The sequence below is a fragment of the Prionailurus viverrinus genome, chromosome F1, assembly GCF_022837055.1.
Source record: "Prionailurus viverrinus isolate Anna chromosome F1, UM_Priviv_1.0, whole genome shotgun sequence".
Taxonomy (NCBI): domain Eukaryota; kingdom Metazoa; phylum Chordata; class Mammalia; order Carnivora; family Felidae; genus Prionailurus; species Prionailurus viverrinus.
In genome coordinates this window covers 23888174-23901815 of record NC_062577.1, presented here as the reverse complement: position 1 = coordinate 23901815, position 13642 = coordinate 23888174, and the positions used below count along the sequence as shown (strand labels likewise).

The 13642-nt window shown below is 43.3% G+C and overlaps 1 protein-coding gene across 3 annotated transcripts in view; it reads left to right on the top strand.

Annotated features, from left to right (window-relative positions):
- Nucleotides 1–13642, top strand: part of CACNA1E (calcium voltage-gated channel subunit alpha1 E) — a 313280-nt gene that overhangs the window by 273146 nt on the left and 26492 nt on the right. For all 3 annotated transcript variants that reach the window (XM_047840446.1, XM_047840445.1, XM_047840444.1), the window contains 6 exons: nt 174–338; nt 1013–1123; nt 4775–4858; nt 5648–5773; nt 9256–9321; nt 13444–13535. In XM_047840446.1, coding sequence (XP_047696402.1) covers nt 174–338; nt 1013–1123; nt 4775–4858; nt 5648–5773; nt 9256–9321; nt 13444–13535 — 644 coding nt within the window. The remainder of the gene's footprint in view (nt 1–173; nt 339–1012; nt 1124–4774; nt 4859–5647; nt 5774–9255; nt 9322–13443; nt 13536–13642) is intronic.

Sequence of the window (13642 nt, the reverse complement as noted above, 5' to 3'; positions counted from 1 at the left end):
TGCACCTATAGTTTTGTCTACATAATCCCTGTTGCCGTCTTTCCTTTTGCTTGTCTAGCCCTATCTTTGTTTTCATACACTGTCCTGTTTTTCTAGCCACCTAACAGAGAGCCCACCAATGTGCAAGGTTTAGGGAACTTGAGCTTGAGCTAATAGCTGTGACTTTCCTTCAGAGGGCGTGCATCGACTTCGCCATCAGTGCCAAACCTCTCACCCGCTACATGCCACAGAACAGGCATACCTTCCAGTACCGCGTCTGGCACTTCGTGGTGTCGCCGTCCTTTGAGTACACCATTATGGCCATGATCGCCTTGAACACCGTCGTGCTGATGATGAAGGTGAGGGGGTGGTGGCTTGCAGGCATTCAGGAGACTGAGCCTTGGGGCCCATTCCCTCACAGAGCAATTACATGTGCACTCGAGACACTGGGCAGACACTCCAGCATTCAAGTCTGTTGCCTCCTTACCTCCTTTAACACTATGGAATCTCTTTTTGATCTTGTCCCATTCAACAGCCCAGCTTCTGGATCTTTGGAGCAAAATGCAGTGAGACACATTGTAGCAAAGAAGTACAGTAGCTCCCAGGACCAGAGATGCTGATGGCAGTCAGATTCAGTCAGATTCAGACAAGAGTGGAAATGTGTGATTTAGGTGATCATGGGGTTCCAAAGGAGTGTTGGAAGAGGTTTGATCTTATTTAATAAAAACTGGTAAAGTAATTAACTCCAGAAAATGTTTCTATCCTGCCCACCTTCATCTCTAGGAAGATTGGCTATTTTGCTAATAAGTAGCCACAGCTAGGCATGGTCTGTGCTCTCCTCTGTTTTGTTTTGTTCTGCTACATGGGATCCATCGTCCTTCTCTCCAGCACTCGATGCACGTCTCTCCTCTGACACCACACACCAGAGTGTCCCCCAAGGGCAGGGATGAGAGATGGCCAGCCTCAGTGACAAAGAATAACCCCCTCACCTTAAGGGTTTGATTCTTTTTCTCCTCTTTTCTCTTCTTGGCAGTACTACTCTGCTCCCTGTACCTATGAACTGGCCCTGAAGTACCTGAATATTGCCTTCACCATGGTGTTTTCTCTGGAATGTGTCCTAAAGATCATCGCGTTTGGCTTCTTGGTATGTCATGGCATTTATCCCAGCATCACACTTGTCTTCCCTTCGTTTTGGATGCATTCCCAGCCTTTGTTGGAAGGGGGGTGGTTACCACTTTCCAAAAATGGTTCACCTGACCTAATTGTGGGCCTGTTTCAACTCTCAATAAACTGCCATAAAGACAAGAGGATGTGTGAGGGTGTTAGGAGAAAGGGCAAAGGATCCCCAGCTCCAAACTCATCTAGCCATCAGTTCTGGTCCTTTCAGGTTCTGTCAGTGGTTTAGGGGTGACAGTCATTGGGTCTTGCTAGAACTACAATTTATTTGTTGATAGGAACCAAAGATTGGACTAATAAGCCTCGAGTGTTTGTTTATTGGTAAAAGGTATGAGATTTTATAATTCATATGGGAAAATACCTGTCCCTCTTAGCCTCAAACATAGCAGATACTAGATTTTACCTAATTGTCTTCCTCCCGTTAGTTACATGAAGCGTAATTTCTGCCTACAAAAATAAATGTTCATTGCTTAAGTTTACAAAGGCTAATGACCTTTAAAGTGCATGCGTGTGTGTGTGTGTGTGTGTGTGTGTGTGTGTGAAAGAGGGGGGGTGGAGGGAGAGAGAGGGAGGGAGAGAGAGGTTGATAGGTAGGTATACTGGAATTAGGTTTGAGGGGGATTGGGATGAGTTTTTCTTGTATGAGTCTTTTACTTTTCTTCAACTATTAATTATAATTGCTTGGCACATTCTTGCATCTGCTCTCAACAGTGTTAAGCAAACCTAGCCCTTTGCTGCAGTGTCCTATAAACAAAATAATTCTCTCTGCACCCCCCCTCCTTGCTTCAGCGTTTACAGTGAGATCAGTGGGATGCAGATAAACCCACTTGACAGCTGTTTCACACTTATTTAGTGTGTGAGCTACCATTTCAAATTGTGTGTGTATGTGGCTTTCCCTGCAAGGAAAGAAACTTTGCTTATTATCTGAAAAAGGGCTTGTCTGGTAGTGGTTTTAGCAGGGACTCTGGGCTGGGCCTGATAATTGTGAGTGTTGATTGTAGGGGCTGCTTTTGGTCTCCTGATGGGTCTTTGAAAAGTCATTAACTTGATGGTTTGGGGAGGGGAGTTGAAGAGAACCCATTGCAGGTGGCTCTATTGTTGTTTGCTTGACTCCCCTTTGAGTATTTTGAGACTTGAGGAAATAAAAAAGTAAAAAGAAACTGCCACCAACAAAGATGTCTTTATAATACAGTCTAGCCGTGAGCAGGGTGAGCAGAGTGAGGGAGAAGCTGGTGCCACAACAGGGAAAGTTTTTCTATGCATCTTGATTACTTGCATGTACCATTGACATTGTCTGTGACTTAAGTCCCCAACTGTGTGTTAATTATGGTGAATGCTGAATACATACTTACAAGCTTAACTAGACTGGCCCCAGAGTCTGCCTCCTTCCCACCCTCACCTCCATATTTTTATTCAAGGTCTAGAGGCATTTTCACCCGTTAAAAGGCACATTAGGTCCAAACAAGTCTTTACACTGATATAGTACTCTAGGTTTCCAGAATATCCTAATGTATACTATTTTGTTAGATCTTCTCAGTGACTCTGAAATACACATGGCAGATGCCATCATTATCATTGTTGATGTTGTTCATTTAAATGAGGAAATTGAAGTTCAGAAAAATGGTATAGCTTTTTTAAAGATGACACAATAGGGGCATCTGGGTGGCTCAGTCATGTAAGCATCTGACTCTTGATTTTGGCTCAGGTCATGATCTCATGGTTTGTGGGTTTGAGTCCCATGTTTGGCTCAAAGCAGTGCAGAGCCCGCTTGGGATTCTCTCTCCCTTTCTCTCTGTCCCCTGCACCTCTCATTCTCATATTCTCTCTCTCTCTCTTTCTCTCTCTCTCTCTCTCTCTCTCTCTCTCTCTCTCTCAAAATGAAAAATAAATAAACTTAAAAAGAAGATGACCCAATAAAAGGCACTAGAATTGGAAAGTAGGATGGGAATAAAAAAGGAAGAAGAAAAAAGAGGGAGAGAATGAACATATATTGTTTGCCATATTAAGTATTCATTTTAGCCTTATAACAGCTCTTTTAGATAGGTGATACAGTTTCTTGTATGGATGGGTTAGGGCTCGTGAAGATTCAGTACTTTGCCCAAGGTTACTAAAAGGCAGAGCCAGCATTCAGATCCTGGTCTAATCTGACTTGAAAGCCCATGATCTGTCCACAAGAATCTACTAGTCTGCACTACACTAAAGCTCCTTCACCTGGAATCCAGAGCTTCTGTCCTCTAAGACCTAGAGTCGTGTTCTCTCTACTGTATGAGGGCCTAAGATCAAGAAGCTCACTCCAGGTTGGGAATAGTAGAGCCCTGAGAAATTATGAACTTGGAGACTCAACTTAGTTCAATTCCTGAGGAAGTAGGTACTCTTCATGGAAAGTGAGTTTGTGAGGCTGTGTAGCCTGTTTCTCTACATGCCCAGCAGATGAGCCTCTCTAAGCCTTAGTTTTGTCTTTCAAAATGAGGATCACAATAGCTATCTTAGAGGTTTATATACTTTGTTGTGTATACCCAGTTAGGCAATGTACCCAAGGTCCTTAGGTTCTAGTCCTGAGAAGGTGCTCAATAAAGGTAGCTTTGCTCTTACCACACTCCTTTGCTCTCCCAACTGCATGTCTCTGCTGATTCTTCTTGCCACTCCTGCCACTGAGTGTTTTATGAACATAGGATATTGATCTTGACATACCTGTAGGATCTGTGGGAGACACAAATGAACTGAAAGAATGCCAAGGGACTACCCCATATCTGGCACATGTCATAAAATTCACTAATGCTCATTGTGAGGGTAGGGGAGTTAACTTTAGCTGTGCTCTGAGAGTCTCCTATGGGAGGTGCTGCCCAAGGACAAGCCAGTGACTTTGGAAACCCAAGTATTCTGTTTCTTTTAAGGAATGTAGTCCAAGGTCTGTGTTCACCTGAGCACTGGAGATAGGAGGAAAGCCTCCTCTCTCTGTTAAGCAGAGTGTTACATGGCTGGTGCATCTTCCAGGTCCTTTATTTCTACTCCATTTCCTTCAATACACTCATTTTATTACTCAAAAGTTGTAATAAAGCAGAGAAAGAGGGGAAAGATGAAGTCTTGTTTGTCCTATTGCCCCGTGGAGTTAGGAGGAGATTTTTGGCACATCTTTGACCTTTAATCACTTAGAACATCTCTGTGATTTTTATTAATAGTTGAAAGTCAGAACTGTATATTTATAGAATCACATGGTATAATATAGATGACTTAAAGTTGTAGAAAGCCTTAGAGTGATATTGTAAATAATTTTATTGCCTTATAGGTGACAATGATCTTGCCTTTTTTTGGACTTTATAATGTTCTTGGCCACAAATCTCTTTCTTACATATTTTTATGTAGCTTTTTAGTGACAGATTCAAAAACAAGGTCTTCAAGTAGTGATGAGACTGCTTCCCAAATGAGAAATGCCCAAATCAGTAAAGGAGAAATAGCATTTCCGATTAGACATAGGAAACTGAAGTCAAAGTTAGGATGACCTTGTACATGAACTGACAAGTTTTAATTCCAAGTTACAAACTTATGTAATGAAAGGTGTCTCTTCACCATTTCTTTTCCTCCTTTTTCTGATGCTCCCATGACCGAATTCACATGGCAGAACTATTTTCGAGATACCTGGAATATCTTTGACTTTATCACCGTGATTGGCAGTATCACAGAAATCATTCTGACAGACAGCAAGGTGAGTGGCTCATACATCCTTGTCTTTAAGCTTGGCCCTGGAATAGCAAAAAAAAAAAAAAAAAAAAAAAAATCCTTCTGTGCGTACAGCCCATTTTTAACTCGTCCAGCCAAATGTGTAGCCCTCTTGGTGTTGGGAGTTCATTTCCTCATTCCTGAGCATCCACCAGAAAATGCAAACATTGGAGGGCACTGACTGGATCTCATGGAAGGTTCTGTTTCATTTGCGTGACTCAAAAAGCAGCTACCTAATGGGGTGAGTGCAATAGACCATACCAGAAGAGGGCTCGTGTACAGTGTCCTGCTAGATTTTTTAGGAGGCACAAGAGAGGCATAGTATCTTTGCCATCAAGGTTGTTAGACCTGAATTGTTACCCTGAAACTGTTTATCCTAAAGAAGACTTGGAGGGTTCATCATAACTCTCTTTGAATGTTGACATGGCCACCATATGTCCTGGAGGGGTTATTAGGTATGTTCTTGGGCATCTAAGTGCAGTTAGGATCACTAGGCCTGCTTAGAAGACTAGGGAGGCTAGTTTTGTATGATATATGCAGGGCACTCTTCTGGGGTCCTACCCATACCCTTCTACCTGGGAATAGAGTGCAGGCCTGGGAAGGCTTAGAGAGATGGTCCTCACTGGCCCATCAGTTGACGATGGGGTTGAAAACAAGACAGAATCTGTGTCCAATTCCATGATCTGAATGAGGGATACATATGCAAATACTAGTGCTTAGTTTTTGCTAAATGACCGTAATGTCATTAATTATATGCTTCCTTTTGGTCCACCAGCTGGTGAACACCAGTGGCTTCAATATGAGCTTTCTGAAGCTCTTCCGAGCTGCTCGTCTTATCAAGCTTCTACGTCAGGGCTACACCATCCGTATTTTACTTTGGACTTTTGTACAGTCCTTTAAGGTAAGCAGCACCAGATCCTCCTCTCTTTCTTATCAGACAGCACAGCCGGGCCACACAGTGTCATTACACTGGTCCCTTCACCTCGAGGAATGAGTGTTTGTCAGAAGCATTAAATAGATACAGCAGTTCTTAGTTATAATGCAGCTCAGCCAGGCAGCAGGCAGCTTGTGTTTAACTGGAGAGAATCTCATTCTAGAAAAACACCTCCACATTATAACTCAGTTCCCTTCTTTGTTCGCTGAGGCCTGTTTTATCAGGTGTGCTCCCTCTCGAGGTATTCCAAAGCTCCTCCAGCGATCCTGTCCAAGTAGAGAGCCAGACACCTGTAGTAATGCATCTTCTGCATTTTGAGGGACTTGCCAATGGCTGTAGGTCACATTAAAAGTTTTTCAACGTGGGGCGCCTGGGCGGCTCAGTCGGTTAAGCGTCCGACTTCAGCTCAGGTCACGATCTTGTGGCTTGTGAGTTGGAGCCCTGTGTCGGGCTCTGCACTGACCGCTCGGAGCCAGGAGCCTGCTTCTGATTCTGTCTCCCTATCTCTTTACGCCTCCCCTGTTCACGCTCTGTCTCTCCCTCTCCCTCAAAAATAAATAAACATTAAAAAAAATTAAAGATAAAAAGTTCTGCAAGATAATTCATAAGTCCCATCCATGTCTTCATCAGTGTGTGTTTCCTGAACCCCTGAATGTATGGCATGCTAATGGTCACCTCTGTGTCTTACTATCTAATAGGATGCTTGGGCAAGGTTAATGTGGTGAGCTTCTTTGAATGGTCTCATGGGGCTACACAGAGGTGTATGTGTAATAAATGTAAGTTTTAAAGATACCTGAAACCCACTTTAATGACAGAAACTTCCTATAAAAGAAGTTTTCCAAACATATTTAAATGTCTTCAGGCTGTAGCAGATATCATAGTTTGTTTTTAAGGCTTTGGGAGTCTAAGTGCTGCCCAAATGCCTACTATTTCCTCTTAAAGCTTTTGGGAGCACCTGGGTGGCTCAGCTGGTTAAGTGTCCGACTCTTGATTTTGGCTGAGGTTGTGATCTTATGGTCATGAGATTAAGCCCCAGGTTGGGTCCCGAGTCAGGCTCCATGCTGGCCATGAAGCCTGCTTAAGATTCTTTCTTTCCCTCTCCCTCTGCCCTTCCTCTGCTCACACATGCTCGTTCGCTTTCTCTCTCTCTCTCAAAAAAAAAGCTTTTCAATGAATGTGCTTTAAAAATAAATTTGATGAAATTGATTCAAAGATGAGAAATCATGAATTTACTAAATTGCCTCCTTTATTTTAATTGTTTATTTTAATTGAACTAAAGAGGTTAAGCCAGTGAATTCAGTGATTTCTTCTTCATCATTTGGAAAAGTGTGCACCCTACACCATCATTACTGACTTATTCTCCATTGAGATCCTGCGGGTTTGATATATGAGAAGAGTTGTAAGGATGTTCAGGCTCCTACCAGCAACCTTGACATTTTTATCATATCCATAGTAATTGTTTGGTGTCATAACCCTCTCAATGGGGTTTCTCATCTATTCTCACCTCAATGGAAAGAATTTTTCCAAAGCCACATGACAGAGGAGAAATCGAAAACCTTAGCAAGAATTTACCGAGTCTCAGGTCAATTTGGATTTAGAATCTGATACACACGCCACTCTTTAAAACCTTTTTGTTAGAGACCTTTCGAATAAGTTACAGTTAGTGAGTCTCTCAAGAAATATGTGTCAGCCTGTCACATTATCATGCTCGCCAGTTCTCTGTAAAACTGCATACTGTTGAGGGCAAAGAAAAGCATGTCAAAAATTCATGGTCAAATGGTTGGCTTATTGCAGTGAATATAGAACAGTGAAGACAAGGTGAATCAGCCTCTAGGTGACACTGTGATGGATAGGTGTTTCCTTTTTGGAACAGTCCCAGGACACAGTATAGAAATTGTTTTCTGAAAGTTGGCTTAACAAAGACTCCCTCTGCAAATACACAGCAAGGAGCCACACAATTATAAACTGCCCCCCGGGGGCCATGGCGTAGCCACGCCCTCCCCCCCCCACCACCAGCCGTGACCATAGCTCAGTTCTCCAACCAATGACTCCTACTTTGTTCTTCCCTCTTTATCCTTATTTTGAGTTAGAATTTATAACATGATAAGAAAGGAGATCAGAATAAATATTTGATCTTTTCCCAAAAGCTGGCGGGGTGTGGTAGAGATGAGCTAGGGACTGGAGACCTTGGAGTGTAGAAGGTAGAATAAGGGCAGAAAGTAAGCAGAAGGTGATAGAAGGTAGCGGCACCTCAAGTGGTAAGAAACCTGCCTCCCAGCCCTCTCCTTTCAGCAGACGGAGTCTTCACACGGCCCCTTGAAAGGCAGCCATTTCCCTTATAGATCCTGGGAGTCAGCACCTCACTGGAGAGGGGATTCTGTAGGCAACTTGGTCGCATTTTAATTTTATCCTTTATTCTAAAGTCTATTCTAAAAGTCTCCCAAGGCTCTTCATTTAGTTAGCTCTGTTGATAAGCCCTGCCCTGCCCCTGCAGTCTGAAAGCCTTCAACTAGTCTCCTGGGAGGCGCATTGCACACACTCAGGATAGAATGGAGACTGCAAGCTGCACAGTCCTCCAGGAAGCTTCCTGAATGGTAAAGGAGAGAGGCTTCCATGTCAGCATGGAGATCACCCCCAAATCATAGAGCCCTCCCTGGCCCCCAAAGGAAATTGCCCTACATCCTCCCCCAGCCAGTTCTCTGTAGGTAGGCAGTTCCCTACCTCGCATCTCTTTCACTTGCCCCCTTCACCCCTACAATTGAAATGTTATCATCCCACAGTGGCAGTTAGCTTACATGATATGGAATTTTGTGCCGCATGGCTTCATGGCAGGGTTTTGCAATGGCTAACACTTAAAGGGCTTTTTGGAATTTTGCATGATATGTAATGAAGTGCCAGGAGGCTTAAACATTGGAAAAAGAGTTTCATCGGAAGATGAAGGGGTCTTCTAGGAACTGACGAACAACTGAGACCCCTAGCCGGCTTCTTTGCTTCCAGATTCTCTATTTTGGGCTTGGCATTGAGTGAGGGAGTGGGAAGGGGTAACATAGGTATTTGAGGACCCAATCTAGGTGCTTTCTGTGTAATTTGCATCACAATTGCCCCGGTTATTAATATTCTGCATGCAAAGTGGGATGAATCTCAAGCCCAGGAAGTTTCCCTAGCTCTCCTTAGAGATCTGGGCCACACTTCTGGGTGAATGAACATTCTTGACAGAAAGTAAATGACAAGTCTGTCTATGGACAATAGCTTACATATTTGTCAGAGGACATGGACATCTGCGGAAGTGTGGCACTCCAAATCAGAATAGCCCCAGGGAATAGGGAGTCCCAGCCCTCCATTAAAATCAGCTTCAGGGCAAGAGTTCTAGTACTGCCTGTAACTGTGGGTGTGGAGCCTGTGAGCTGCCTCCCTTTGAATTCATGGTCCTATCTCTGCTTTCTCTCCAGGCCCTCCCCTACGTCTGCCTTTTGATTGCCATGCTTTTCTTCATCTATGCCATCATTGGGATGCAGGTGAGCTGGTATATTGGGGCCTGGTTGGGGACAGTGACAGATTGTCACTGGCTCACCAGCCTTAGCATCCAAGGTGGAGGGTGTTTCGAACCCCTTTATGCCTATGGGCATGCTCCCAAGATCTTATTGCAATGTCACCTTGGGAATTTTACATATGCACGGTTCCCCACTCAGGTTACCAAGGTATTTGCAGTACAAATCTGGTACAGGGGTTTCATCTGAGGTTATCAGATCATGGTGCTGACTTACAAGTAGTGGGACTTCTGTGAACACAACAGTAGGGCTAAAGCAAAAGTGACACCACTGTTCTTAGCCAGAGAGGTCTCACATAAGACCAAGGAGGGGGTGAGGCTCATGATGATCCATTTCTCAGCATCTCCCATATTTGAGCTAGACCTAAAAGAAGGTCAGATGGTCGTTCCCTCATACACAACAGCACAAAATATATCTGAGTTAAGTCTTGAATGGCTGAGATTTACACCCTAAGACCTACCACTGGGAACAACTCAAAGGGATCCTAGCAGCCTGCCTAATCCTAGGGACACCCAAGGGCCATGTTTCCATCCTGGATATTTATGCAGGTAGCCAGAGGTCCACTGAGCAGAAGATGTCATAAGATCTTCCTAAAGTGACTGTCATTTGTGGCAGGTAGACTCCTACTATAAACAGTCAGTGACACATCCCATGAACATATCCAGTTAGATACACTGGACTGTCTGCTTGTTTCAGGGGGGGCTAACTTTCTGACTTGGAGATGTTGAGACTAAACCCTAGCATGGAAATTCAGCCAAGTGGCAGTCTCCTGCAGTCAGGCAGTCTGGCTGCCTTTGGACTGCCAGCTGCCTTCTCAACAGTGCCTGCCATCTGGAGCCACTGCACACATCTCCCATGCTTGCTGTGTCAGCAGCCTTTTGCCAAAGCATCTCTGAAATGTCTCTTCTTTATGCTCCTCTCTCTTGCATGCACTTCTTAATTTTGTTCATCTCCTAACTGTATTACTGGAGAGATTTTTGTTCTCCCAAAATACAATAGAATGTCAAGTATCAAAAAGCGTGAGACTTGGTTGAGAAGTAGTGAGTTCTCCTTTAATGAAGATATTTCAGGAGAAATGCCATGATGGCGTCAGAGCTGTGCTGTAAGCAGAATCCCTATGGAAATTTACGATCAGCTTGATGATGTCTATTAAGTCCCTTCTAACTCTCAAATATTTGATTCTAGAATTTAAATGTTCTTGAACAGCCAAATGAAACTTAAATTTTTGTGCATGATTAAAATAGCTCTTACTTCCTTTCATCTTCAGTCAAAATAAACTAGAATAACACCATCTCTAGTACTAAACTATTAGCATTATTGCTGATAATGATGATAATGCCGTTTACCAATACTTGAATTCCTGGGTGTGCCAAACACTCTCCAAAATGTTCTAACCCCATTCTTCCTCCCTGTCTGCAGGCACATGCACAATACGTGACTAACGTATTTGAAAGTGATGTGAAAATGTTTATGGGTGGGTTTCATTGTCTCCATTGACGCTTAACATGGTTAAGTAACTTATAACATACTCAAGGTCCCAGTAAGTGGGAGAGCTGAGTTTAATTAAATCTCAGCTCTGTCTGCTGTACAACCCATATTCTTAGTGTACTACATGTTCTCTCTCCTCCCACCAACAAGCAAATACAAGTATTTATTTGACCCGTTGGTGGGAGGTGGGAGCTGTTCAGTCATGAAATTGTGATATTTACAATAACTGCGATGTCTAATATCTTATTGCCCTTAGACTTCTTCCCCCAAAATAGGAGCACTGTTTCCATTACACAGGGACACAAATGGCTTTCCCACTGTGACTTGCCTTTAGAGAGCCATCCTCCTCCTGGTGCATGATAGAAACCCCACACTGTGCACAATGCAGATACGTAGCTTGTGGCTAGAGAAATTGTATCTGGTATAGTCACAACAAAGTAGAGGGATCCATCCAAACAGAAAGACATAAAGGCAGAAGACCAGTATTGGAAAAATAAATAGGAGCAGGATGAATCTGTGAGAAGAACCATTATTCTGAACTTTCACAGTCATCTTGGAAGAAGAGAATTTTGCAGAGGAATCTGAAGAGGGAAGGAAGGAGTAACTTGCTGGGTATGGGAAACAGTCCAGGGGCACAGATCATTAGGAGGTGAGGCTTTTCGCCTCAGCTCCTCCACTGACCAGCTCTACAAACTTGGTCAAGTCACCGAACCTCTCTGGGCCTTAACATCCTCACCGGAACCATAGACGAGTTGGATAGATGTCTTCACAGGTCATTTTATGTTCTAAAGTTCTGTGATTCCAAGTGAAAGTAGATTTAAGCTTGTACTTCTGTTAAGCATTCTGGTGGGTCTCAGTATCTCTTCTTTTTCTTTCATGCCCTTTTGGTGTAGGAAATTTGGTCTGGGACAAGGACTAAGTGAAAAGCTAAAAAATAAACAATGAATAAATAAATATAAGGTGGGATTTTAAAAACTGCCTTCACAATAAATATGTATTTATACATTTTTGGCTTGAGAACTATAGTCGATTCAAAACAGCTTCAGTTTCTTTGACTGTTACACACATACCTCATGCAAAATCACAGCATGCCCTCCCACTAGTTGATAGCTGGATAAGGTGTTTGAGAAAATCATAATGAGGACAATTAATGGTGGTTTCAGGACTGTCAGAGGTAGAAAAAAACATTGTAAGTTGTGTGGATGTGATGTGATAAATTGCAGATGTTGGGCCAAGAGAGTGAAAAGGAGAGAAGGTGATGTGAACACAGGTATAAGGATGTATGACAGTTTCCTCCCGGGGTGCCTGGAACTAAATGTGGTTGTTGGGGACTTTTTCAGTTCTACTGTCTGTCTGTTTGTGGGCCCTCCACCCTGTTATCTTCCTCCTTCCTTTCTTCCCCTGTGCTGCCTACCTTGCCACTTCCGTTCTCCCTGAGAGACAAGTAGTATTTGGGTCTTGAAAAACAGTGTGGTGAACAAATCCCCAAAGCAGGTGTCAGTGGGAGTGACTTGAGTAAAATAGCTGGGGGCAGAGATTGTTCCTCAACTGCACATTCTAAAAACTGTCCGGGGGGAAAATGTGTTCCATTTAGCATATATTAGATAAACTGAAGTATGTTAAATATAGTCTGGAAAGTGTCTCAAAGGGCTGGAAAAGTGACCTGTAAGCCTTCGGTTGTACCATCATTGACTTGTAGGAATAGATCCTGATACCTGAAACATGGTTGGGAGGAAAGTCCATGTGGAAGGGTACCCCTCTCATCCGAAGAGACTTAGGGTCTCAGAGTTCAACATTATTCACTGTCTGTGGATAAAGATCTCTGAGTTTTCCCTTCTTTTTTTTCTTTCATGTGAATTTGCATGGTGACCACATTCTGGGCTCAAAGACTGAAAGCAGATTAGCAAATTCATTCTATAGCCAGGTCTGCCCATTCTTTCTCCTTTTCTAAGTATCCAGTTTTTCTGACTTTCTTCATCCTATTGGTCTGGACTTTGCTTTGTGTGCATTCATTGTCATGGACTCTAGATTATAGATGTTTTGACTTTCTGAAATTGGACTCTCTGGATGGAAACATATCCAAGGAAGATAGAGGTGCCCCTCTGTGACCCAAACCACTTGCAAATTCCAGGGCCGCACCTGCCCAAGCTGTCAATCACATGTTCTACAAATACACATATTCCAATCATTACTACCTGAGACAGAAAGACAGGGGTAGCTCCTTCCCTGCACTTCTGTTATGGGGTATGTCTTTGATAGACTGCTTGAGTACCATGGTGACAGGTACCATGGAAATAAAAAGACCAAATTAGGTGTGGGAGGAACTACATACAGGCAGAATGACTTCAAAAAGATCTTGCCTTCTATGGTCTTTGGTCCTCTCTGCTGCAGAAGAATATAATTACTTGTTCATGTCAGGCCAGGAGCATGGGATCCATCAGCCTATCTGGGTTTGAGTTGTCTGCTTCAGGATTGGACCATTGGGAAAGGCCATGCATATAGATTTGCCAACCCCATTAGATGAGGTGCATCTAATATTCATATGCAGGACACATCACACAGCTCAAGTCATGCTCTTTGTTTTTTGTTTTTCTCTTCAAGGTATTCGGAAACATAAAATTAGATGAGGAGAGTCACATCAACCGACACAACAACTTCCGGAGTTTCTTCGGGTCCCTCATGTTACTCTTCAGGTATCTGGATGCAAAACTCTTATACTGCGACTGTCTTGTCGAGGGAGACGGAGTTACTCTGCCTCCTCCTCCTATTTGTCTCCTTGTTCTGCGTGTTCTGATCCTAT